A 26,772-nucleotide genomic window follows, 5' to 3' on the forward strand; every position below is an offset into this window, starting at 1 on the left:
TATCTCTGCTCATCCTTGTTTTATTCTAATGAGTGGAAAAACAGATTTTTAAACTCTGAAGATCCAAAAGCAGGTTTTTGAGTTCACTCAAGTTAAAGTGGTTTGCTGTAATGCTGTTTGCCATTTATAAAGCTGAATAATAAGTCTTCTAAATAATGATAGAAGCTGACAGCAAAGGCAAAATAAGCCTTATGTTGGCATGTCAGTTCAACTGTGGGTGGATTTTCAGAATTTTGAACTCTTTAGCTATTAATAACCTGCTGTCTGTAGAGAAATCTAATCTGGTAATTTCAAAATTAATTATCAGACTTTCAACCACCTGACAGTCATGAGTAACTCTTGGAAAAAAACAAAACCAGACCAAACCAACAAAACCCAAAACTTCAAAAGGGTATGCACTCCCATTACTAGGGAAGAAAATTGACTTGTCTGGAATACCTTAAGGCAAACATGGCACTTTTGAAGAAGAAGCACCTTTCCAAGTCAAATATAGACGCATAAGAGGGGGCGGAACTAGCTGCATCTAATGACTTTTTTGCCTAGAGCAAGGGATGTTCCAGTGTTGTTTAATAAAATACAGTCTCTGAATGCTACAAAACAGAGGCTCATACACCACTGCTGAGAGCTAAAGTGACTGGTTAAAGATTCATTTGTCCTTAATTAAGATGACCTTAAATTTCTTCGGATAGTGGCTACTGGAGGATATAATTGAAGGCACCTGACACTTATTCACTAACTTTAGTTCAAGATTTTACTCCTCTAAGAGATTCTTCAGTAGATAAATTCAGAATGATTTATCCCTTTAATGCTTTAGCTTTAATAACCATAAGCTATTTCCTTAATGATTTAGAATTGTGTGATGCAGGAGATAGTTAAGCTTACTCTCCAGGAGATTAATTTCCTGCTTTTACACTGGCATTGACTTCTTTTTTTTTTTTCTAAGAGGAATATTATGGATTTCAGTCACGTTTTCTAATTGCAGGTACTATCATTTATAAAACATTGTCTGTCATTCTCTCCTGTGTGCTCTGGAGACAGGGACATTTTGTGGATTGCATTCTGAGGAAGGTGATGCATTGCTTTCAGACATTGGAGAAAAAAGAGTTTGCCTGGGAGTCCTGTGGACAGCTGTTCTACAAGGCGGCTTGCAAGGAAACTGCTTCTTCCCAGGGAAGACATCTGAGCCTGTGGCTAGAAAAGGACTTTTAAGTCGCCACTGGTGAGGGAAGGGGTAGTCCTTGCCTTCCTCTCTACTCCTGATTTTCTTCCCTTTCTTTGTGGGGGTGCAGTTGGCTGTGTAGTGAAGACAGCACAGAGCTGATCCAAACAAAGAATAACCTAGTAAAAAGAAATTAATTTTCAGTTTCCTTAGTTTCTTGTCGTGTTTGTAATGGGGCCGTATAGGTAGCTGTGCTGGAATAATGGAGAGGATAGGAATGAAAAGTAAGGGACAATGAGACTTCCCTTTGCAGTAGAAGACCCAGGATAAAAATCTGTTTGTGTTACAGCTTTGTCTGATGGTGTTCTAAACAGCCTAGCAGGCCAGATCACATTTTAACACCATTAGACTTCTCTTCCTCAGAAAACCATTTATATATTACTTCAGATCCTTGTTTAAAATTGTAGCATAAGCTATCAGCAGCTTGTTGAATTTGTCCTGTCGGGCTTTAACTGCATACAGAATAGTGGGAGCCAAAGCAGAAAGATGACTTGTTTATTGGCTCACATAATATTTTACTGAAAACATCCTGGTTGCAGGTATTTCTAGTGTTTTCCTGAACTTTTCATACAAAAGTATTATGGATGCTTAACTGACAGATGTTAAACCCTCTATGGTTTAGGTCCTAGCATTTTTTCAGTTTATTGTTCTTCTGTTCTTCCCAAAGTTGTCAGAATATTTTTCTGGTTTGTTTTTTTTTTCCAAAACACCACTATGCTACAGCTAATGAGATATCTTTTTTCTTTTTCCTCATTTCCTGATGTACATTATAATTTGCTATACATACAGAAAAGAGTTTGAACAAAACTATGCATGTTTTACTCAGACCATGGATGTAATGAAGTTGTTTTAACAAGCAACTTTAATATATCTCTGCCCTTCTCAAACAGTGAAAAAGGCTCTAGGGGAACCAAGAATGTTTGCCAAAACTGCTTAGCCAAATGCCTAAACATATCCTCCAACCACACTAATAGTGCTTGAGCACACCAGACTTGGACTGAGTCAGACTGACAGTGTTTCTAGAATAATTCTGTTTCTGATGTTAAAATTAGTGGATGGATAATGAAAGCACCTCTGCTGACTGCAAGTACGTTAGAATAACAGGGCAAAACACACCACTGCAGACAGTCAGGAGACTAACATTAATCAAGGTGTTCACCTGTATTTTGTATCGAAGCTTCCCAAAACAAACAAAACCACTGAAAACATTGTTCAGGCTATTACCAATGGTTGCTTAGTCTTGACAGTACCAGTTCAATTCAGAACTGGTTAGCCTGAGGATTCTTGCTCTTTACTAAGTAATGCTATCTCTAGCACTCATCTTCTGAGCATATCCACTTGTGTTAAAGTGCCTTTGTGTGGCAATATTTGAAAGCCTCCTTTAGAATTTGTTGTGCCCTGTATTTTAACTGAGCAGTTTATATTAAAACCATTTCTGCTTCCCTTGCCTGTTCTCTTCTTCCCCTCTTCTCTACCCTTCTTTTTCCTGAGTAACAGTAGGGTGAGAAAAGAAGCAGTTTTGCATTTCAGTACACTTAATGTAGCCAAGAGGTTTGTTCATTGCCGCTTTGTACTTTCAAGCAAACGAGAAAATTTAGATTAATAGGTTGTTTATTCTTTTGCGTGTTCCTCAAATCAAAGGCACTGGATTGCATTATTAAAGCAGTTTTGTGTGGCAGGCTTGGAACTGTCCTCCCTGAGCTGTACATGAAGAAAAACGATTGCTTTTCATCCCCCACTCATTATGCAGATTGGCATAGGAACACTGTTAAATGTGGTATCATGTACTATCACTTACAGACCTTCCTTCTCTACAGCTAATGTTGGGCTCCAGTTTCACAGGATGATCAGTCTTGGAACAGACAAGAAAAACCCTAGAAATAGAAACATGTATGTCCTTATATTTTAAAAATTTAAATATTAGCTAGTTTAATAAAAAGAGGTTTTGTTCAGAACACTAGTGACTGTCTGCTTTGCAGTGCTCTCAGATCTCTTCATTGAGGATTCTGTTCATTTGTTTCTCATTCATTCAGTTAGCAAAAATGCCCAATTTAGGCTTTCAGCAATCTACCCAGCCAAATCAATGAAGAAAATTTTCAACATTTTGAGTCTAGACCTATAACTGAAGGATCTAGCTAGTGTAAATGCATTACTCTGTCCTGTGGATGTTCTAAACTGAATGGGCAGTAGTGTATCTCTGGGTCTCTGATTACATTAGGTACTCCAATTCTTTTTTCATGTGTGACAGCAGAGTCTCTCCTGACCCAAAGCCTTCTGTTTTCAAAGTGACAAGTCTAGGAGACATAATTTAAGAGTAGAGGAGATGACTGTGCCTGTCTTAGGTAAATAGGAGGAAACAAGTTGCTTTGCCATATTGTTCTCCTTTGGCTCTAGCTAATGTTCAGAGCAAGAAAAGTGAAGTCATACAGACAACACTACATTCGTCATCTTAAGAAATGACAAGACTTCTACTGTCTGCAACACACCAGCATGGCCAGGTGCACAGTGGGAAATAAGCAGTGTCACAGTTACCAGACTGGCTGAACCTCTGAACTTTCGTTGTGTAATAGCAGGTATTCTTCAGTGTCAGACCTGATGCAGGATGAAATAATTATGATTTTTCTCATTGTATGTTGTGTTCCTGATTCTGCAGTTGATTTTCCTAAATTAGAATCCTCTGGTTGGTCTGACTGAAATGTACATTCTCTCTTAGGTACCAGTGCTAGGTTCTGCAAGTCTCCCTAGAGAAAAGTGTTTAAAGCAAACCATATATGTAGACTTGTTTATAAGGTATATTGTCATCTTCCACTTGAGCATCATGTACAATTCCTCCAGCCACTTTCTTACTTCACTTCTCTATGTTAGTTTGTATTTGTATCACAGATCACTGGGTTTTGCCTGTCAGGTAACCATTTTCTTTCTTCCAGGGATCTTAACGTTTTTGGGGAATTGAGAGTGCCAGTACTTTGTTTTTCAGCAGTTGGTTTGTTTGTTTTTAGTCTCTGCCTGGAAAAATTATGTGTCTTTTCTACCTGAAACATGCAAATGTACTAGTGTATTGTAACTGCTATACCAGATTTCTGGGGACAGTATAAATTCTGGTCTTTTTATAACTTTTCAGTTCTCTAGATTGTTCATTCATGCCATGTTTTCTATTCCCATTAATGCTATCAGGCCATGATAGCCAAGTTAGTAAAAGAATTACAGATCTCTATTTATAATGTTACATATCAACTTTTAACCTGTTATAAAATGCCTCCAACATAAGTAATTAGACCACTATGTTCTTCTCCTGTATTCCTAAGCAGGGGAGGAATTGAGACTGGATCCCAGACATCCTATATGCAGCTATGTGTTTGATCTGTGACAAATCTGACAATCACTTAGCTGAACATTGTTGCTTTTTAATAAAAATCGTAAATATTTTTTTATCTTTCTGCTTAAAAATTCTAGCTACTATTTTGCCTGCTTACATTTACTCCTTAATTCACTTTTTTTTCCTTATAGCTTTTCGACATTTTTGAGTCAGATATGGCCATTTGGTGATATTATCATTAATCTTGTGTTGGTGACCAATAGTATTCACACTTAGAAATACTAAAATACTGAAATAAGAATAATATATTAAACTTGTTTTATCTAGTCAAAACTCTTCTCTCCCTATTCCTATTTTGCATCTAAAGGCACATTACTGCAGCAACAAACTCCACTCATGCATCTCCACATATTCCTGCTATGCAAGACACTTCTAGTAGTTGTATGGTTTTCTTTTTGTTTCCTAATAGGTATAATAGAAAGTATTTTCAGTGCTTCCTTTTAACATCTAGGATAGTTAACATTTTTACTCAGACATTGAAATTAGAATCTAATCTGTCTAGCACTGAAAAGCTTTCAAATCTGTACTGTATTCAGTGGAATACAGAATACGGAAAGACTTTAAAGTGATACAGACAGCAGTTCGAAAAGGAAAACAGAAGAAAAGCTAATTAAATTTTCAAATAATTCCCTGATTTGTTATTTCAAATGTTAACTGCAAAGCAAGTAATAATCATCTTCCTTTTGCTGTGGCAGTGGCTGCAGAACTGTGTGTCCCTCATTCAGCAAAAGTCTGTTCTGGTCACAGCTGTGTATACAAAGCTGCAAGTGAAAATGAGATGTACACATAAAGGCTCTCAGTCTGTTTCCCTTTGTAGCACTCATCTGTTTGTTCTTTACTAAACCCCAGAAAACTTCCTCCTAAATGGAAAGCACAAAAGTAAATAGTGAGAAGATTTGTTTTTTCCCTTGATATACATGTCATGCCAAGTGACTTTCCAAACATATCCCATTTAGTGGAGATAATTTAGAAACCTTGAACTTCAGCATTGTTTGTTGCCCACAAGCATGAATCCTAAAGGCCCCTATTCTTCCTGTTTCCAGTTCCAGGAGCTGTTAAATAAAATCTTGTTTAGGCACATGAACCCATGTTCTCCAGTCCAAAGAGTCACTTTCTGTATTTTTCTAATAACTGAGGAATTGTTTCCTGCATTTGCCTGCTGAATGTCTCTGAGCATTCTTGGAGATGGGGTATTTTTTGCTTTCCCTTTGGATCCCCTGTGTGTTAATAATTTCATTTAATCTTGAATCTCTTAAGAGCTAGCACTACTAGTTTTGGAGCCCCTAGTACTGCATGTAGGCGGGGACTTGGCACAGCAAAGCCTGAAACAGATCGAGACAGAAGATAGCTCATGTGAAAGAGAACTGAAAGGATGGATGCTACCTTTAAGTGTGGCATGAAAGTGAGAGAGTATGAATTAATACATTCATATAGGATCCCCTTTTTTACCATCCACTTCACATAAAGTACTACTAAAATACAGCTACATCTGATGCAGTGAATTGAGATACAGTTCTTTTGCCAGAAACACCAGGAAGCAATTTTTTCCCCATCAGGGCAGTGCTAAGAAATATTCCTAATTGCATGGAGCAAATAGGACCTCAGCTTTCAAGCTTTGCTTTGAAAGATGCAGCATATTTCCTTTGAGTCAAGAACACATGCTGAAATACGTTACATTTTAGTACTTCTTACAGCTATATTGCTGTACAATTTGCGCCATCTGATTTTCAGACTTGCTCCATAAGTCTTAACATCGAATGGGAAAAAAAGGGCAAATGTTGCAGGAAATAAAAGGAACATGTGTGTTCTAAGTCTTCAGTGGCTGGAGATGCTTAAAGAGCAGCTTTCATCTTGACTCCTCCTTTGAGGGTTTACCATACTTGCATTTCCATGATTGGTTTTTTTTGCTGAACAGTCAGGATATTGTTGCATGGGAGATGAAAAAATATAAGTGAAACCACAAAGAGTACAGTTGTGTTAGAGCAATGTAGCTGAGGCCCCAGCTGCTAGTAGAGGTTAATACAGTGTTACTCACTGTGGATGGCCCATCTCAGTGACCATTGCCACTAAATGGGTTAATCGGCACTAACTGAGGATTTTTAGGACTCCTACCATCTTGTGTTCCAAATAAGGACAGTCCTACATCTTTTAGAGATGGTATTTTGTTTCTCTTTTTTCTCATTGTCTTCTCAGTAGCCTGTATCACAGCAGCAATCTATCCAGGATCCTACAGAAAACTGATCATGCTTCCTTTAGGAGAAATCACTTGCATGATTTCCCTAAAAAATCATCTGCTCATTATGGTAAGTTATCATCCCAGAGCTAATGAGTTGAGTGATATTCCTTTTTACTATTCCTGCCATAAAGATCCTTACAAAGATATTGAAGAGCCTGACCTCATTATGAGGCTGAAAAAGATTACACAACTGAATTCTGTTTTCAGTTTCAACAAGCCAGGATTACAGGATGGATTCCTCTCTACATTTGTCTTCCAGTAGATGGCCTTTTATTCACCTCTAGAAAGCACTGTTCAACAACAAGAAAGTGTCCTTTTCTCTTTCTGCAACAACTTGCTCTTTTGTCTGGTTTCTTACACTTCCCTGATTACCATAATATATGCATAGCATCTGTGTTAGGGCATAATGCTGGAATATTTAGGACATTTGCTTGAACTTTTTTCCAGCAAAATATTCTTAACTTATGGTTCATGGTAGATGGTCCATGGAAGTTTATTTAGCTGTAAAATAGGTGACACTTAAGTTAAACTTTGACAAAGATGCATGATGTCCATGAAAAACTTTCAGGATTAATGGAGTTTAGAACTTTGTTAAAGAAACACTAAAAAAAAAAAAAAGCTTTGATTAATTTTTTAGAAATTAATATTTATGTTAAATTCTTATTATATATTTATTTCTCCATGTGAAATACAGAGAAAACTAACATTCTTTCTCTCTCTTTTCAATCTTTAAAAAATATATTTTTTAGGACACACAGCTCAATAGAGTGTTGTAAGAGTTAAACTCAAAGGACACTAGAGACCCTTAGCCAAAAGCATACCCTTAAAAGGGGCAGTTGGATGCCTTGTTGTTTCAGGTTTCTCTTAGTGTATTCATTCTGCTCTGCATTCAGACCAGTTCTGTAGTGGTGGTCATTTACAATCATTAATCTAGCTCATTGATATTGTAATGGGCTCCAAGCATTCTCTGTGGAGCTTACATGCTCCACTGCATTTCCTTCTAAATAACTAATGATGACTTCTTCAGTCTTGTCATTAACCAGATTACCTTTCTCCAGCCAGTTCCCTTATTGATTTGCTTTGTTTGAGGTTCATTTTCTTTTTAAGTGTTCACACTCATAAAAGAAACTCAATATTGGTGTGTTTAAGAGCATTTTACATGACTGAGCAACACTGCCCAAGCACAGGTCCAGATACCATACTTATTTTTATGAATAGGGACTTGAACTGTTGACTCAGAGGCTCCTAAAAATAATGCCCTTTCCTTTCAGACTGTTTTTCTAGGCATTATAATTTGTGAAAGAAAATTGGAGAAAACTAGCCCATAGTCTGATTACTTGGGATTATACTGCATAGCCTGTGTATAAACCTATAGTAAATATTCTGTGCAGTAAAGTCAAAGAATGGCCAGGACTGCTGATGGCTTTCAGTTCTTGGGAGATGCATGTTTATGTCAGGTAGTCAAATTGTTCCAGGTGAACACAAGTGCACAGAGAAAGATGTGCTAGACCCTTGAGTGTTTTGTGGATCACAACCAGCTTCTTGAGTTTCAACCAAAGTGATTTGACTGCTTTGTGTAATTGCATACTGGTGTCACTCTTGGTGGCATGTGGAATTCTCCATTCTTCACATGCCTGAACTTGTCTCCTTCACGGTTGGGCTCATGATGGATGTGTTTCAGAGAAGCAGTATCAGAGTGCCTGCTGTGATGACAGCTGTTGGTGAAGGTGCAGTTAACTGTTCAAAACTTTGCAGTGGATTAGTTAAGAGTTGATGTGGAACAGGGACAGGAAGAGACACACAAGGCTATCCCTAGTCATGATATAAGTGATGCTGAAATTATTTGTCTCTCTTCCATTGGGTGCTTGTAGCAGCTGCACTGTTCTTTGAATGCTTCTTCCAAAGCAGTCATTAAAAGAGGAAAGTCCAAAGCACTCCTGTTTTATTCGTTGTTCTGAGATTGTTGACTGTTGCACCTCATGCTTTTACATGCCACCTTATGCCATATGAACACATGGGAGATTCAAGGTATTTGAGAATACCTGATTCCAGGAGAGCTGGTTGACTGGAACCTCTCACTGGTGTTTCCTGGGAAAGTTGTCTAGAAAGAAACTGGAAATCAAGGACATCTTTGATCTGACATTGCTACAGCAATCTGCAGCATTTCCGTAGTTCTCCTCATTGTCTACATCCTTTTTGGTTTTGGTCAATATCATAGCTTTCTTCTGCTCTGTGATCCTGTATGCATGACACAGATGAGCTGTCTGCCAGCTAACTTGGGGCTCCCAAAGCAGAAAGGAAATACCAAACACTAATTGAAGACTGGCCATATTGTCACTAGTCCTAGTACATATCTGAGGGAAGAGGGGTTGTATGTAAGGTCCTGCATTGAATGAAATACAGCTGCATACCACCTGCCCATTTACTCTGCCCATCTCGTGATGTGTAGCCATGAATTCTTCAGTTGTTTTGAAGATCTTAAGCTTAATGACAACTTGTTTTCTTGTGTAGAGGCTGATCCACATCTTGTCTAAATATTACTGCTGCTGTTGGAGTGCTTGGGGAAATGTTGATGGTCCCCTTCAGTGAAGTGTTGCCGGCATTCCTGTACTTCACTGTTAAGAGGGCTGTGGGTCCTGTTTCAAGTGGTTGAGCAGTCTGCCCCCCAGATGGCCAGAACTTCAGCAGGAATGTTTTCTCCTTATTGTTTACAAGACCAATTAGCTCTGGCATTGGATTGATTATTTTCTACAAGAGTGACTGAAAACTTCTCAAAGTGAGAAAAAGTCAACTGTTGAACAAGATAAAAGCAGGCTAAAGCACCTATAGCTGGGGAGATCTGCTAGTTCTGTCTTTAGTAACATTATAGTAAAAGGAAAAATAATTTCATAATGGACACATACAAAAAATGTCAAATGCTACAGCATTTCATTTATAAATTACTCTCACTCTGAAATGATACCTTATTTCTAGTTTTCTAGTTTATTTGTCTTAAAAGCCAGTCCTGTCTTGTGTTGTTTTGGTTTGGGTTTGGTATGCCTCTGGAACACGGTGGGTAGTCATACATTCTCATACTGTAGTCCACAAAACTAGTCCTGTGTCCTTCAGAGAAAGATAAATGCCCTTAGAGATCATACTCAATGAGCTGAGCATATCTTTAGGATTATATGTGCTTCGGAATATGCATGGCTTTATCTTTGTAAATGTTAAAGAAAGCTGCATGGAGAAAATTGGGTGTCCATTTAAGCCACCATCTGGTTGCTGCAGTCAGCTATGCACTGGAAAATTTAAACCAGATTTGTTTGTCATCTTCTATCTTCTTTTTCTGCTTCTGGAAATACTGGCAGAAGCTGTGGCTGCTGCTTCTTTCTTACTGTTTGCTGTTCTTGCACTTTAGGAACTCTGAATTCTTTAAGCCTAAACTATATTCAAAGTTCCATTTTAGACTTAAAACAAGAAAATAGAGTTCACATTGTCTTTAGTGTTGCATTAGGTAAAGTGTTAAGGCTCCCAAGGTGAAAAGATTCAACTTCAGTCATGTTTCAGTTTTTCTGTGGATTCAGGAATATCACACTGCATTGGTTAAACTCTTCCAGTAGTGGAACATTTTCTTTTCAACTATGAGAGCTGAAAACTTTCTCTATGTTTCTAATGAAAGTTTAAATTTTTCAGTTGGTGGATGTGCCATGTTAGCCACATAAGCACACCAAATGATAGCCTTGGGCTGTACCTTTGGCACAGCTCATGGTGCCCTGAGTAACATTCACTCAAAGCTGAAGTAATGCTGCCACATGAAACACTTCATACTAAAGGGTAATTATGGGGAATTTGAAAGGGACTAGAGGATGATTAACATTTGTATAAACAGAAAGAATCTGGATTCTGGGGATAGAATTGGAGCAGTTCTGTATAAATCCATTTTTTGTTTTTGTTAATCTGGCAAGGGATTTATTGATAAAAGGGCTCAAGTGCAGGAAAACAATCACACCATCTAGAAGATTTAACTCTTTTAAAAATGTTTAGCTTGCTCAAAGTAGAGTGCTACAAGCTTTGACCATAATGGACCCATTTCTCAGTTTATATGAACTGTCCAGGCTACCTCCAGAACAAACGAGTTCATTCTTCTTACCAGCTGCAGCTGAATCTTTTCCTTCCTACCCGAGTGCCTCAAAACTAGCTTTCTGCTCAGTCACAGTGCTAATCCTCTCTCCCTGTGCTCTCTTGCAGCACTCCCCCAACAAATCTTTTTAGGTCAGTCTGCTTAGCTCTCCACTATATTCATCCTGAGTCTGACATAGGTTGTTCCAGGCAAATCTCACTAAATCTCTTTCACTCTTTGTTTTTTCACATCATAAACTGAGTCTTTCTACCTGCTGTCAACAGGAGTCACCTAAGTCTGGTGTTTGCAGCCATGCTTATTTTGTAGAATGCAAAACCTCTTGTTTGTGAAGACTGCTCACCTGCAGCAGCTCCCTTATGTGTGGCAGGATTTTGCTTGCATTCTCACAGGTTAGGAGAGGCAATCCAAGGTGCAGCCAGTGTTGCAGGTACCTTTCTGTCTGAGCCAAACTGCAGTAATTCTGTGCATTCTTCAGTTACCCTGTCTGCTTTTGCTGTCATGTCATGTCAGACACAAAGGCTTCTGGGGTCCTTTCATGGGGATGTCCTGGGATCCCTTCTGAGAGGACCTAAACAGTATCAGTGGAAAGAGTAGGTTTGTGAGTAACCTGAATTCATCTGCTTGTTTGGATAGTAAGGGTGCCAAAAGTTCTGTATTAAATGTGTCTCATACTGTGTGTTCACAAACCATCACAGCAGGGAGGTGCAAGTACAGCAGGTAAAGCTGAACCTGCTTTTGATTAGGAGGATCACTAATCCTATGACATTGCCTTGCATCCTGGAATTTAAGGATTAAGATGTCTTAAGCAGGGAACTACTTAAGCCTATCTAACAGTTTTTCTCTGCCGAAGAAGGGTGAACCTGCTGTCCTTATCCACCTCCTTCCCTCTTCCCTGCACCTGGCTGTGCTCTTCTACAGCTTGCTTTGCATGAGCTTTCACAGTGTATTTCTGAGAGCCAGTGCAATTCAGTAGCCCAGGGAAAAAGTTGAATTTTCTCAACAAGAGGCCTGCCGAGTGGAAGAGCTGGTTTAAGGGGTGGTTCAGAACCATGTGGCCATCAGCAAGTGATGGGAAAGGAGAGAGAGGAGAGACCTGTCCCTTTCAGCAGGAGTAAGGGTTTGGATTGGCTTAACATCATGTTGAACTTCACTGTCAGGGAGACAGAGTTAATGCATCCAGTTATTAAAATAAGAAAATAATATATGCTAGTATGTAATGAGATTGAGCCAGAACTTGGTACAAAGCCATGGTATTTAAAGCTACTTATGTCCAAGACTCCATGTAAAGAACAGGTTCTTATGTTTATCCATTATACAGATTTTACCATTATCCTCTTTGAACTATTCACTAGAAAATCTTCCTTAAAAAAATCGGTTTTTATTTTACATGGCATCAATCTTTGTTTTTTAGAACATTTACCTATTGTTTAAAAGTAACAAGTGAGTCTCTCAGTTTTCTTCTGATTTTCCTACACACTATGATGTAATGATTGTGGAAGCTATCTCTATGCTTCAAGAGTAAATGAATCCTGCTATACATGTCTTACATGAACATGCTTATGCAACTTGAGAACAAAGTGTGTGAGTGCTTATTCTTTATTGTGTAGCTTAGCTTTATTTGAGTTTCTGTCTAAAACTATGGGGATAATTATGTGACCTATCCTTTTCTGTTTTGGTTTTTGGTTTTTGTTTTGTAGGGATTTTTTTTCTTTTGGGGGGGTTATTTGATTTTTTTTTCTGTTTTTTTGGTTGGGTTTTTTTTGGGGTTTTTTGTTTGTTTGGTTGGGTTTTTTTGTTTTTGTTGTTGTTGTTTTGGTGAAAAATAAGGATTTTTTTTTTTAAAGTTAGACCTGTATGTTCTGTATCTGATGTCTGTTTATATCTCTTCTTGTCAGTTGAAAAAGTGAATCAGTAAGAGAAACAGTCCTTGAATGTTTTTGTTTTGTTTCTTATTTAACCAACTACTCTGTCAAGTAGCAGGAACAGTTATTTTCATGATAGGTCATAAAATTCCTCAATGCAAAATTTTATGAATTATTAATTTAAAAGGAATTATTTTTATTTTTAGACTAGATAGTGTGATGAGGAAGAAGTGGGATTTTTTACACAGCTGTATATCACTGTGTAGGTCCTATGCATGGATTAATTTTCCTAGAATTTTTGGCTTTCTGTTTGTTATCAGCACTAGATATATGGAGGAAATTAGGCTATAGGTATCCTGTGAATAAGGCATGTGCAGGGCTTAACTTACTAGCCAGATAATAGTTGTGAAGCTGCAGTATTATCAATACTCATGTTTATGTTCATTTTTTTTGTAAAATTGTAGCTCCTGTAGAGAGCATGAGAACACATAGAATTTTATTTCGGGGGCTTCTGGTTTTTCTGTTCTTTTCTATATCCATGCAAAAGATAGGTTGCAATCTTGCATGGATATAGAAAGAATCCTGAAGATGTGATACACCAGAAATACTAAAAAACTAAAGGCTAGCAAACACTCTTCCAACACTTAAAAAAAGAAAAAAAATTAAGCTGTTCTCTGTTATATTTGGAGGAGACTGATTTACAGCTCTATGACTTTATGACTCTTGAATGACTTCATGACTGTGGTAGAAAAGCAATCTGTGGAAATTGTATGTCCTACCATAATTCAAAGGGGACAGCTACATTGCCCAGGGCTCCAGTCTGCTTGGATACTAGTTGTACATAAAAAATTATGGGAATAGGGAACTTTAATGTATATTCATCAAGGCAATCCTTCTGTTTCTGGGAAGCTATTAATGTGACTTTTGGGGGGAGATTTCATACACCAACTGCAGTAAATATTCTCCTACTGCTTTGGGCATTTTTATAGCTGTCACAATGTTGTGACAGTGTTGTAGATAGCTACTTCTTGTGCTGAAAGCAGCCTAGATACAGCAGCAATGACTACAATTCAGGCTAAGTCCTAAGTATTTATTGACTTCCTGAGGAGATTTTACAGCCTTCACTGAGCTCCAGGCTTCTATGTCTAGGCTGCTGTCACTATGAAAGATAACTAGTTTTAAAATAATTCAGGTGTGTCTACACTTTACACACAACATTGACAGCAGCATTAACACATCATTTAGAATTCCTGGAGTTTGCATCACTCCAGGTCATGTGCCATCTGTTAGCCACGTACAAACCAGAAACAGCTTTAATATGTGCTTTAAAAGCCAGGGAAGTATGAAGCAGCTGCCTCCATGTTTCTCAAGGTAGGCCATTTTCATCCAGAAAGTGGTACCTTGTAAGACTTTACCTCTTGGACAAAACTCTTTCTCCACTATACCTCTGAAACATGAGAAACAGTCTGCCTCAAGCACTAGAAGACAATAAACTACTCTCAGGACAATCTAATCTGTAGGAAAGGATTAGGATTTTGCTAGTGGCATGGGCTCAGCAGTACAAGCTAGGCAAGAATTTGAAGCCCAGTACAGCAAAAATTATGCTGAATGGTCAAAGTACTTCCTGTTAAGTTCCTTCTTAGTGAACTGTTGTTTTAAAAATACTTTGGAACTTGTTATTAGTTCTTTCTTACTAGAAGAGCCAAGTGTTAGTTCAGCTGTAAATGAACAGGATTAACATGGAGATTGCAGTATTCATCCTTAAGCACATGGTATGAACAAGTTTGTTCCACTGCAAGGGCATGGTAGAGTGTGTCTATCTCACTGCCCTGTGCTGTGGGGTCAGATTTAAACACTCCATGATTTGCTTCATTTGTTACTGGAACTTAAGATGCAGTAATTTGTGGTAGCAACCAAAGTAGCAGTTGTGGATTCCACTTTTCACTCATTCTGACTGGTACCTTCCTTCTTTTCTTTCTTTCTTCATCATGCAACATTGAACTCTATTTACTCAGCTGTGGCCTGGAGACAGGAAGGAGCAACGTGGTCATGCACCAAAACTGCCCTTGTTTATTCCAAGCAGCTCTTGGCAGACAATGTGGTCCACGGGCAAATGTAATTTTCTGCATGGTCTTCACTGACCTTACTGTAGGGGATAGGAAAACAGTGATCAGAGCAAACTGAAGACACCTCCTAAGGTCTGTGGTGATCCCACTTCCTGTATAGAAGGTACCCAACTATAGTCTGAAAAATTGGTATGATTTGTCGGTCAGGCGCCTGGGGTGTCTACAGGCTGAGTTGTATTGCAACCTAAAAAAGTCTGCCTGTGTACTTCAGTGAATAATTTGGTGCTATTTCCCCAGGCATAAGAAACAAATGGTTTCTTTAGAGCAGGAACTTCTCTGCACCACCTCAGCTTTATGGGTAGTTCCTATCTAAATGGACCATTTGCCCAAATATTGAAACTGTATTTAATTCCACTTTTATTGACAACAAACTTCATTCTCTAATGTGCTCATTGGGGAGGATCTCTGCCACCCTTTCCCAAATGCTTTCTGAGCAGACTTCTGCTTTTGTTCTATATTATTTTGTGGTAAAGGAGTAAGGATGATGCTGTGACTTGGTATGAAGAGAGAGAAGAAAAAAACAGCATAAATTATTATAAGTTTTAAAAATGTGTTATTTCTACCAAGTGAGAGATCACTATTTATACCTCAAAACAAACACTCTCTTAGGGCCCAGTTACCTTCTCAGCTGTGTTTGTCTATCAGTCAGACAGGGATTGAGAAAAAAGTGCAACTTTCTCTGTAAAACTCATTCTTCAAGAAAAACCAACCTCAAACTCCTTCATCTTCAGAGAGGAACGAAGAGACTGAAAATTGAAATTAATGAAAAGGGCCTTTGCTGATTAAAGCAGGCAGATGATCCTCCTAGCGCCAATCTATTCTGAATACAATGAAGGATGCTTTGTATACTGCTGGACACCACACTGTGAAAATCTAAAGGGGATCAATGCAGAGGAACAGATAGAACTGGGCTAAGCAGGGAAAGATATAGAGGGTAAGGTAAACAGATTTAGCTTTAGATAAATGTAGTTACCTGTTAAGTAGATTGAATAAGATACAGTATGAAGAGAGGGTTATTATAATGGTCTGTTGACGAAAGAAAAAATAATAACAAGCAAGAGGTAAAAGGATGCATAAATGGGAATTTGAACTTAAGCAAACAGAAAATGGAAATTGAGTATTGCATAAAGCTTCCAATTGTTGTGACTCCTTCAGACCAACATATAGACTTTTTTAGCAAAGATCAGAAATATAATGCATAGCATTATTCAAAACTAGATTTAGAAAGTCTTGACACATAAGAGGTCCATAGTATCCTGTTCAATTATGAGAAAGTGTCTGTTTGAAAAGGAGCTTTTTTATGCCCAAGTTCTCTGTTTTCATGTAACCTGCTTCTTTTGCTGGGCCTGTGGAAAATCATAGAATGGGTCAGTGACCACAGTGGGTCATCTGGTCCAACCTCCCTGCTCAAGCAAGGTCATCTGCGAGCACATGGCACAGGATTGCAACCAGACAGTTCTTGAATATCTCCAGTGAGGGAGACTCCATAACCTTGTTGGACAGCCTGGTGCATGGTCACTCCCACAGTAAAGAAGTTCTTCCTCATATCCATGTGGAAATTCCTGTGCATCTGTTTCTGCCTGTTGCTTCTTGTCCTACTGCTTGGCACCATCAAAAAGAGCCTGGCTCCATCCTCTTGACACCTGCCCTTCAGATACCAATAGACATTGATGACATCCCCTCTCAAGCTGTCTCTGTCAAGGTTGAATAGGCCCAAGTCACTCAGCCTGTGCTCATAACACAGATTCTCCAGACCCCTAATAACATTTGTAACCCTCCACTGGACCTGCTCCAGGAGCTCCATGTCTCTCCTGTCCTGAGGATCCCAGAACTGAACACAGTGCTCTCCATGTGGCCTCACCAGGGTTGGGTAGAGGGGCAGGATCACCTCCCTTGACCTGCTGGCAACGCTCTTCCAAATGCACCCCTGGACACCATTGGCCTTCTTGGCCACCAGGGCACACTGCTGGCTTATGGACAGCTTATTGTCCTCCAGGATCCCCAGATCCTTCTCCAAAGAGCTGCTTTCCAGCAGGTCAGCCTCCAGCCTGGGCTGGTGCATGGGGTTGTTCTTTCCCAGGTTCAGGACCTGCACATGCCTTTGTTGAATTTCGGATGGCTCCTCTCTGCCCATCTCTCCACCCTGTCAAGGTCTTTCTGAATGGCAGCACATTACTGTGGGGTATCAGCCATTCCTCCCAGCTTTGTGTCATCAGTGAACTTGCTGAGGAATCCAAGTCATTGATTAATAAATTAAACAATATTGGGTGCATTATTAAACCTTGGGAACAAGAAACTTGTGTGCACCTTACGTGACCAGATAGTTTTCTTGAGAACTTAGGTCATAAATCTTGGTGATACTTTTCTTGATGACTGTTGAGCTAGCAAAATAATAAAGAAGAAAAATTTCTTTCCTCTATGTTGTGTCATGAAAGAGAAATAGTGAGCTGAAAACTCAATTCAAAATATGCATCATCCTGCTTATGGTAATAGGGACTTTTTCAATAATATCCTTTTGCAGTAATACATCAAACTTGGTGAAACTTTCCTTGAGGACATTTGAGGAACTGATTAACTAACACTGCAGGAGGAAACCCCACCGTCTGGATGCTGTCATTAACCCAAGCTCAGGTATACATAGACTGAAGGACCAAGGTCATATCTGCAGTAGAGAACAGCTTCTGATTTGTTTTTTGGCAAGAAATGACAGTACAAATAAGGTACACATGCTCCAAGATGCCTGTAACTTCAGTGCAGTCACAGAAATGTAATTCTGCTCAACATTCAAGTTCCAGGAGAAGAGAGATTCTGATGTATTTATCCTTACAATAGAATAGGTTGCACAAATCCTTGCAATGGTATTGTAGTTCTGCACAGGCTGGGACTTCCGTGTGTTACAGCAGATTTCTGACTGCAGAATTTGCTTTTCCAAACAGAGAAAAATCACCTTTTCAGAGCATGACCCTATCCCCAAGGTGCTTCATTAGATAGAAAGTCCTTCCAAGAGCAAGGCAAAGTATAGTACTCTAGTGAGTGTTTATGTCCAAGTGTCTCAGCAGTGTTTTTCAGCTGTGGGGCTTCCTGAACTGAAGAGAAAATGATAGCTCTTGCTTCTCTTTTCTCCACTTCCTTGGCTAATAATGTAGATAAAGGAACAGTCTGTAACTTGATTTTGTTTATAGTCTTCTGATTTTGTTTACAGTCTTCCTGCAGCATTTCTTTAGTCAACATTGAAAACATTAATTTGACTGGGTTGGATGTTGCAGTGAAATGTCCCTTTGATACTGTATCCTGCCTCTTGGAATATCTGACAAAGATGTAACATTTTCCCTTTCTCTCGCTTTTGTCCATTGCCAGGTTTTGAGGAGTTGTGGAGATAGGGAGAAGCCCTCATCCACCAAGGCTCAGTGTTGGGGCCAGTCCTGCTTAATCTCTTTATCAATGACCTGAACAAGGATATTGAGTGCCCCCTCAATCAGTTTACAGATGACACCAAGTTGGGCAAGTGTTGATCTGCTCCCTGCAGAGGGATCTGGAAAGCCTGGACTCATGGGCAAAGTGCCAGGTCCTGCACTTGGGTCACAACAGTCCCATGCAGCACTGCTAGCTGGGGAAGAGTGGCTGGAAAGCTGCCCAGCAGAATAGGACTTGGGGGTGCTGGTCAACAGCAACTGAACATGAACCTGCTGTGCCCAGGTAGCCAAGAAGGCCAATGGCATCCTGGCTTGTATCAGTAATAGTGTGGCCAGCAAGACCAAGGCAGTGATTGTCCCCCTGTGCTCAGCACTGGAGAGGCCACATCTTGAATCCTGTGCCCAGTTTTGGGCCATTCACTACAAGAAAGACATTGAGGTGCTGGAGCACATCCAGAGAATGGCAACAGAGCTGGTGAAGGGTCTAGAATACAAGTCTTGGGAGAAATAGCTGAGGGAGCTGGGGTTGTTTAGCCTGGAGAAAAGGAGACTCAGCGGAAACCTTACTGCTCTCTACAATTACCTGAAAGGAGGTTGTAGTGAGATGGGCTAAGTCTCTCCTCCCAAGTAAGAAGATTAGAGAAAATGGCCTCCAGTTGCACCAGGGAAGGTTTAAATTGGATATTAGAAAGAATTTCTTCACTGAAAGTGTGGTCAAGCATTGGAATCCACCCCCCCCCCCGCCCAGGGAAGTGGTGGCATCACCATCCCTGGAAGCATTCAAAAAACATGTAGATGTGGTGCTTAGGGATATGGTTCAATGGTGGACTTGGCAATGTTGATTAATGGTTGGACCTGATAATCTTAAAGGTCTTTTCCAACCTTAATTGTTCTGTGATTTTAAGTTGTGGCTGTCACCTGAAACAAGGTTAATCATTCGGATGAGAGCCTAGTGAAGACTAACATGTTTGTGGCAAAAGAACTTATGCTCTGTACCTCAGTGCCACTGCTGGTGCCCTTGAGATCCCCTCCCTGACTACTGCTTGGCTCTACTTCCACCTCTGGCTCTTTCTTCCATACTTTGCATTCTTCTGTATATAGAAGTACTGCAAAATTGCTGCTGTTCAGCTAGTCGTCTTCTTAACTCCAGTCCACAGCCTTTTGGACTGTGAACATACAATCATGTAGGGCTTTTTGACATCAGGATGTTTCCATTCCCTTGGGATCCTGTAAACTTCCCTAAGAGTCACCTCTTTTAGACTCCTTCTGCTGAGCCACAGAGTCCCTTCTTGACTAGTCTTTCACAAAGCTGCTCTCTAAAACATGAATCATTTGATTGGTTTTCTTGTGTTTTTTGGATCTCCATTCCATGCTTCCTATAATACAGTGACCAGATTTGTACACATTATTCCAAAAGAGACCGTCCAGCTGCCTTACTGAATGCCAAAGTAATAACGTCTGTGGTTTATACTCTGTAGCCTTCCATATACAACCCAAAAACCTTGTTTGCCTTTGTTACTGCTGCCAAATGTTCTGTGGATGATTTTCAAGTGTATTGTGGGGAATGTCACCATGCCAGTGAATTTCAGCAAATTTAAGCAACTTTGAAATTATTCCTTTTTCCACATGGTTATATTCAAGTTAAACCAAACTGTGTTCTCACTTGAAACTACCCTGTTTTGATTACCCCTTTTTCACGCTGAATCAGTACCTGTTACCAGTTTCTCTGCAGGAGCCTATTCAATAGCATTTCCCCTTCATCAGGCCTCTTTCAGAATGTGCTGGAAACTCCATCTGAAGAGCCCAGCTTTGAAGGTCTAGGGAGCAGTTATATTGTCTTTAATACCCAGACTACTTGAATTGGGAGTAAAGGGAATATGAAGTTTTTTCCTAGAGAGGAAGAAAGGGGAGGGAACAGCCTATAAAAGGACTACAATATTCTCACCTCTCTTTTCCTGCAGATTTGCTGACAGCACAGGAATACCACTGCCTGTTGCAGCTGCTCTGCCCTGACTTCCCAATGGAACTCACTCAGAAAGCAGCAAGGTGGGTTCTCATTCTCTCTTTAATGGCAAGATTAGTCCTACATGCATGGACTTAGGAACTAGACCTGTGAGTAAAGGTATGAACAGGGACCTTCAGCTTTTAAGGTTTTGGGGAAAAGAGACACCATGTTTTGAGGTTAAGAACGGGGTGTTTCTCTAGCAATGTGCAAGAGTATATATTTAAGATATACAAAGACTGAAATATCTGTGCAGAATGCTGCTGTTGGCTCTGTGTTCAGATGAGTTGCAGATAAAAGAGTGTTAGCCAATATGTTTTTAACTGACATGGTTTTTAAACTCCATTTCAAATACTGTTTACCATTTTTAAAATGTGTTCCCCCTTGCCCCAGCTTCTATGGTTGATCACATTTAAACGCACTAACCTCTGAAGGATTGCCAGTGTTTTAAAATATGTTTGGTAAGAACATGGCAGCTAATCTGTTTGAAATTTTATTTTAATCTAGACAAGGCAAATAGCAGATAGTTGGCTCAGGGCATTGATAATGTGATATGGAATTTTTCACTGATTGTGCTTGCTGGTTCCAGCCCAGCCTAGGCAGTTGATTATTAATTATCTGATATTGAAAATGTAATAAGGTACACACATCTGTTCAGTTGCTTGTCCCCCAGTGCCAGACTAAGAAAGAATGCTAGGCCTGTAGCAGGGATGTATCTGCTGCTTCCTTTCTTGGAGGTACACAAGCACCAGTCCCATGTGCTGGTGTGTATTTCATAGGGCTCCAGCTGAATTGAGCAGGAATTTGTGATGGTGCAGGCAGTGAAGGAGACTTCAGCATATCTACACATGTTGTGATGTTTGTGTCAAGGAATTTAGTCCACAAGGCTGTTGTAAAGCAGAGGCCCCGTTCAGGGGCCTGCTGCACTGTTGTGCATGTGCCACAGAGACAGACAAGCTGGCTTTGGGAGCAGGTGTTGGAGAGAAATGAGATCTCTGTCAGAGGCACCCAGGCTCAGGTGGGGGTGACCTCACTCCTACTTTTGGCTGGCTAGAAATTTACTTGCACATTGCTCGCTTTGTAACAAGCTAATCTATTTGAACAATTTTAGTAAAACTTGTCATATTGCTAAACCATCCTTCTCTTTGCTTACAACTGTTGCTCATTCTTTTGTCCTTTTTTCTGGTCTGTACTTTCCATTGTCGTCCTTGGTCTCTGCCTGTTAAAAGGGTAAGCTTTGCAGACTTTCTTACAGCACCAGTTGATTGAGTTTTTGCAAAACATGAGTGTCACATGCAAACCTACTGACATTGTGCCTTCTTCAGTATGTGCACCCCCAGTGGTTTTGCTGCTAATTTTCTTGGGAAAGGAATTAAATAAAGTAGCAGCTTGAGTAGCCACAGCATTCATTGATACGGCCAGGACCTGCACTGGTGCAGGGAAGAGGGCAGTCATAGTTGTAGTCTCAGTGCTGCATGACTGAGATGATCTCACAGCACAGTGCAGTCTGCTCATCCAGGAGATGTTGCTATGCACTGATAACAAACACTAGGACTAAGATCAGGAAATGTCAGAACATAAGAACGGAGTATACAACAGTATAGGTTTTATTCACATGACATCAGAGAGCTCCATTTTTCTACTCCTGGTGTTACACAAATGCAGAAGTCTTACCCAAAAAATGAACCAGGGTATCTGTGTCTGTGAAATTTCTTGGATGTTTTCTTCTTCAAATGGTTATAGCCATTAGCAGATTAAAGACTTTAATCTACAGAGATACCTTTGATCTTCAGAGACACCTTTTGGCTTTCTGAATGTTGAAATTGTAGAAGGACAGAAAACTAAGGAATTTTTCTGGTTTGATGCCACGTTTTAAGATCTGTACCTGAACACTGATTTTTCTCTTGTAAGAGAAACACAAGAAACGACCTGCTCACATTTGAGTAGTGAGAGCCAAGAAGTTCACAGCTCCTATGCTGTTTTATTTGGTGTGGGAGCTCATGTTGCACTGATCAGTGTGAATGGAACTGGGCCTTGCAATTTAGTACCCCTATTGTTAAAACATTGCCTAAGAGTACAGATCTTGCCTGTTTTGTATGGTTTGCTTATTTTTGCGACCATGTCTTAATAAATAAACCAAGTCTCTGAAAACTCATTTGAGCAAGCCTGGCTTTAAGACACATTGTTTGCCTTTAATGGTATCAAAAAATTGTAAAAGTCCTTTCAACTTGCCTGGTCTAGAGTTTGTCCTGGGAACATCCTGTCTAGTCTGGATTTCTGAGATTTTAACCACAATCAGCAGACCATAAAGTTTCCCTATTGGCACAATAGCAAGGCTTTCCTGCCAGCCAAACCCACTTGAACCCTGAAAGACCACTGTACCCTCTACCAGAATGCCTCAAGTGTAGGCATTTTTCTTCAGTCCTTTCCAAAGTTCCTCCTTGATTTTCATTGTTCCTTGAGTGCCAACTGCTAACTTTTTTAATACATCTGTGGCTTCAGGGCTTAATGTCTAATTTGGACAAGAAAAAATGAATTAAAAAAATCCCTTGAAGTATGAGATACCTGATGAACTCTTTTGAGTTGCAGTTCAGACTTTCAGATTTTGTCCTCAGTTTTGGTCCTGAGGTCTAGGTTACAGTCCATAGGTAGGTTTTTCTCCTTACCAGATATTTCAAGGAAGAGGTGCAGATATGTTGCATATGATGTTCTCTCAGCTTCCTTGAGTGTTCAGTCAGCTGTCTGTGTGGGGAAATTGCCAGCTGCAGTCAATCTCCTCATAAATGATTGTATTGGATTTAAAGACTTCTCAACATTTCCGGCGTGCAAACTCCTGGGCCAAGCAGAGTCAGTAACCCAGCACCAGAGTGCACCTGCTTCTATTTAGACACTCCTCCATCACATATGTGCTGTACAGCCTTCTTCAGAGGCTCCTTGCTTTCTTTAACAGCAAAAACTGTGCAGCAAATTCTCATACTTTTGCATACTTCCTCATGTTCTGATCTAAGTATGAGACTGGGACTTGGTGCTACGGAGCACTGCCATTGACCAGAGTTTTAGATTTAACAAGTGAAATGAATTTCTTGTTATGAAGGTGATGTAATATTGTCTCTCTGCATAACAAATATGTAAAACCACTCTCCACTGTTGTTTTCCTGCATCTTCAAGAAGAAAGCTTCAGTGCTTTGAGGGTATCTGGGAGACAGACCATCATTTCAAAGGAGGGAGTGCAGCTCATCAGTGATGTGGCCAATAGCATTTCCAGTGCTTAAATAGTGGTTGGAAATGCCAGTGGCTGAGCAGTATTGCCTGAGAGATGAAGATGCTCTGCCTGCCAGCTTCAAAGTCATTTCCTTGATGTGGCCACTGACAATCTCAGTAACATGCTTATTAGTGAGAATTAAGAACTGAAGCTACTGCTTCTTTAGACAGGAGGAGAGGAGGCTTCTGGAATGTAATAAATAAATCAGAAGCACTTTGACATCTTCAAAGGGTTTTGTTTTAAATACTGGCTTTTCTCCTGAGGACCCTCTTAGCCCCAGTCTTTCTTCTTTGAGATAATTAATTCAAGCTACTCTACATGTTTGATTTTGCCACAGTGAACAGAACTGGTCTGAGTGGCAGGGAAGTCTTGCAAGATCTATGTTCTTCTAGGTCAGCCTCCCACACAGCTCCCTAGAGTCTTTACATGAGACAGAACAGTGTTTCCCCAGCAGTGTATTTAGACAATTGATGCTGCAGGAGTTGGTGTGTAGATTGCATCTGGTCCTGTGTTCAAAAGGGTCCTGCTGGATGACCCATACTTTGGCTATAATGAACTGACAATCTTCATGTGACACAATATGCCAGATACTGACTGTGCAGGTTCACTAGACAGTTGAAAAGAAATACCAATTGCCCTTTTTTAGCATTGTCTGAACATTCTGGAGATTTTCCTATCAAAGTGGAGTACTTTCTGCTGTTTTACAGTCTAAGCTGTCATTGATCAGACAAGTTTGATTTTTCCCACTTCAGAGACTGACTTTTTTATCCTTAAATAGTGGTGACAGTGACTAGAGCATTGTTTCTGTTTTCATTTTGATGAATATTTTTACCCTGAAATCCATGGGGTTTTTTTTCCTGAAAGGAAGAGTTGGACTTTGCTATCACTTATATTTAATCTTTATGGCCTGTGGCTGGTATTTTCCATATTCAAGAAGTATGCTTCAAAATAGGGATGCATGTAACTCCCTACATGTACCTATGGTTTAGCAGAGGGAAAGAAGACAGTCTCTGGCCCAAGAAGTCTTCAGTTACCATGAAATTTGACCTGATAGTCAAATAATAGACCTGATATGAACAGAGACTGATTCTTTTATCAAGAAAGGAGGATAGGATGTTTGCAGTGTGCAATTAGGAAGCTGATTATTGGTGCAATATTATTTCCTCTGTACTCAAGTATAGTTTGTTTGAGTATAGATGGAGAATTAGCAATTGTTGTGATGTTTATGAATCTGAAAAATATCCCAGTTTGATGAATTCTGGTATATAGAGGAATAGCCTGGGTCTCATTCTGCTTACAGCAGTTTACTACTTGTGTAACTGTCCTGTCTGTAGTCACTCAGATGCTGGACTTCGATGATCCTTGTGGATCACTTCCAACTCAGGATATTCTACAATTCTATATAACCATGTGAATCAGCCTTGCAGATTTTTGTGCCAGTGTTTGTTCCATCATGTCTACCAGGCTTAGAATGTCACACTGCTCTGCTCACATTGTAGCTGAAGTGTGTGATTGGCATTCAGGATCTTTACTTCATGTTCTCAAGCTGCCTTCATCTGATATTAGAGCATCCACATCCATGCAACAATGTGTGTTTCCATTCCTCTCCCCTAACTTCTTATACTGGGCCACTAGCAATCCTCCAGATTCACATGGTTTCTCGCCTGGACTTTCTCAAGATCTGGGGTTCCTGGTTACAGACTTTATTTCTTTTGTAGATGCTAAACTATTTCTCTCATCTTATCATAGGATTGTGCTGATGGATGATGCAATGGATTGCCTGATGTCTTTTTCTGATTTCCTCTTTGCTTTCCAGATCCAGTTCTACTACTCAGGTAAATGCCGGGAAGCTGTTGACTACTCCCACTTGTGGCATTACAGCTTTACAGCTTCCCAATCTTTGCACTTTTTTGAAACTTGAAAGGATATGGTTTTTCACAGAGAATATATAGCTAACGGAATCTACTGATGAAAAGCATCCCTGATGTCAAGAGATTAGGAGGCTTCATGAGGAGATTTCAAATTTTTGTGAATAACAACATACCTACAACTGCTCTGTCTTATGCATGTGTTTGTCTTGGCCTTGAGACATAAATTTCCAGCTTTATCTAGACTATGTCAACACCTAACAATTAACTTTTACTAGGAACAATTTTTTTCCTTTCTTTAAGGAAATTATTCAACCCTACTGAAGACAGGATAGGAAAAGCACACCATCTGGTGCTTTTAAAGGAATAGGAACTGGACAAATTGATACAATTCTTTGCCTTAGTACTTGCCCAACTGTGAGCTGGTTTCAGCTCAGAGAGTTTCTGAACTGGTTATCATTTCTGTGGGTTTAGGCCCTATATGGACTCCACTCCCAAGAACTTCTCCAGCCTCCCCTTGAAATCACATAAAATTCTAACCTACGCACCTTTTGGTGAAGGGTTGCACAGGTTTGACACCTGTCCTGTGAAGAACCACCTCTCTTGTTTGATTTGAAACCCCCTAGATGGAAAGCAAAATGAACAGATAATCCATATCAACATTCTTCATATGGTTTGTCATTTATCATATTCTATCTCTCTTGCCCAGTCTGAGTTTTAACTAGATGGAATACTTCTAAAATTCTTGGCAGGAAAAGTACAAATCAAATAATATTGGTTTGTATGTGTGTGTTTTTACTTATGCTTACCCACAAATATACATCTGTAAAATCCCCAGGTATTTTTAAACTTAAATTCAGGAGACAAGGTGGAGAAACTTCCATGAACATTCAGGTGCTTGTCCTATACAGGAAAACTGCTTTGAACTGCCTGTTCATCCTAGCCCCCCTAAATTGTGGTTGAGGAATGAGAGTCTAATTCAGGACAAAAAGAGGGAAGCATTAGATATGCTCCCAAGCACTGGGGACTGCTGTTGTGCCACTTTTTCATTTCCTGGCACACTGCACTTTCTAACATAAGCTCATGGATTTCTGTTCACTCATACTGAAATAGCTCCCTCTGATGGATGTAGCTCACAATTGGCCGACAGCAGGCAAAACGGGCCGGGTTTGGATACTCAGAGACACTGGCTAGAAGCTGTTGTGAGCATAGCCTGTGGTCAGAGAGTAAACTTGGGTGGCCTGCTGGTCTGATCCAACCTGTGAGTTCCCATCTTTGTAGCAGTTAA

The 26,772-nt window shown here is 39.8% G+C and overlaps 1 protein-coding gene across 1 annotated transcript in view; it reads left to right on the forward strand.

Annotated features, from left to right (window-relative positions):
• CSTPP1 (centriolar satellite-associated tubulin polyglutamylase complex regulator 1) overlaps positions 1 to 26,772 on the forward strand; it is an 82,141-nt gene that overhangs the window by 47,048 nt on the left and 8,321 nt on the right. The window contains exons 4-5 of the mRNA XM_085062534.1: positions 20,314 to 20,398; positions 25,366 to 25,451. Of these exons, the coding sequence (XP_084918660.1) occupies positions 20,314 to 20,398; positions 25,366 to 25,451 (171 nt within the window). The remainder of the gene's footprint in view (positions 1 to 20,313; positions 20,399 to 25,365; positions 25,452 to 26,772) is intronic.

Source organism: Lichenostomus cassidix, chromosome 5 (genome assembly GCF_008360975.1).
Source record: "Lichenostomus cassidix isolate B80296 chromosome 5, HeHo_3.0, whole genome shotgun sequence".
NCBI lineage: Eukaryota > Metazoa > Chordata > Aves > Passeriformes > Meliphagidae > Lichenostomus > Lichenostomus cassidix.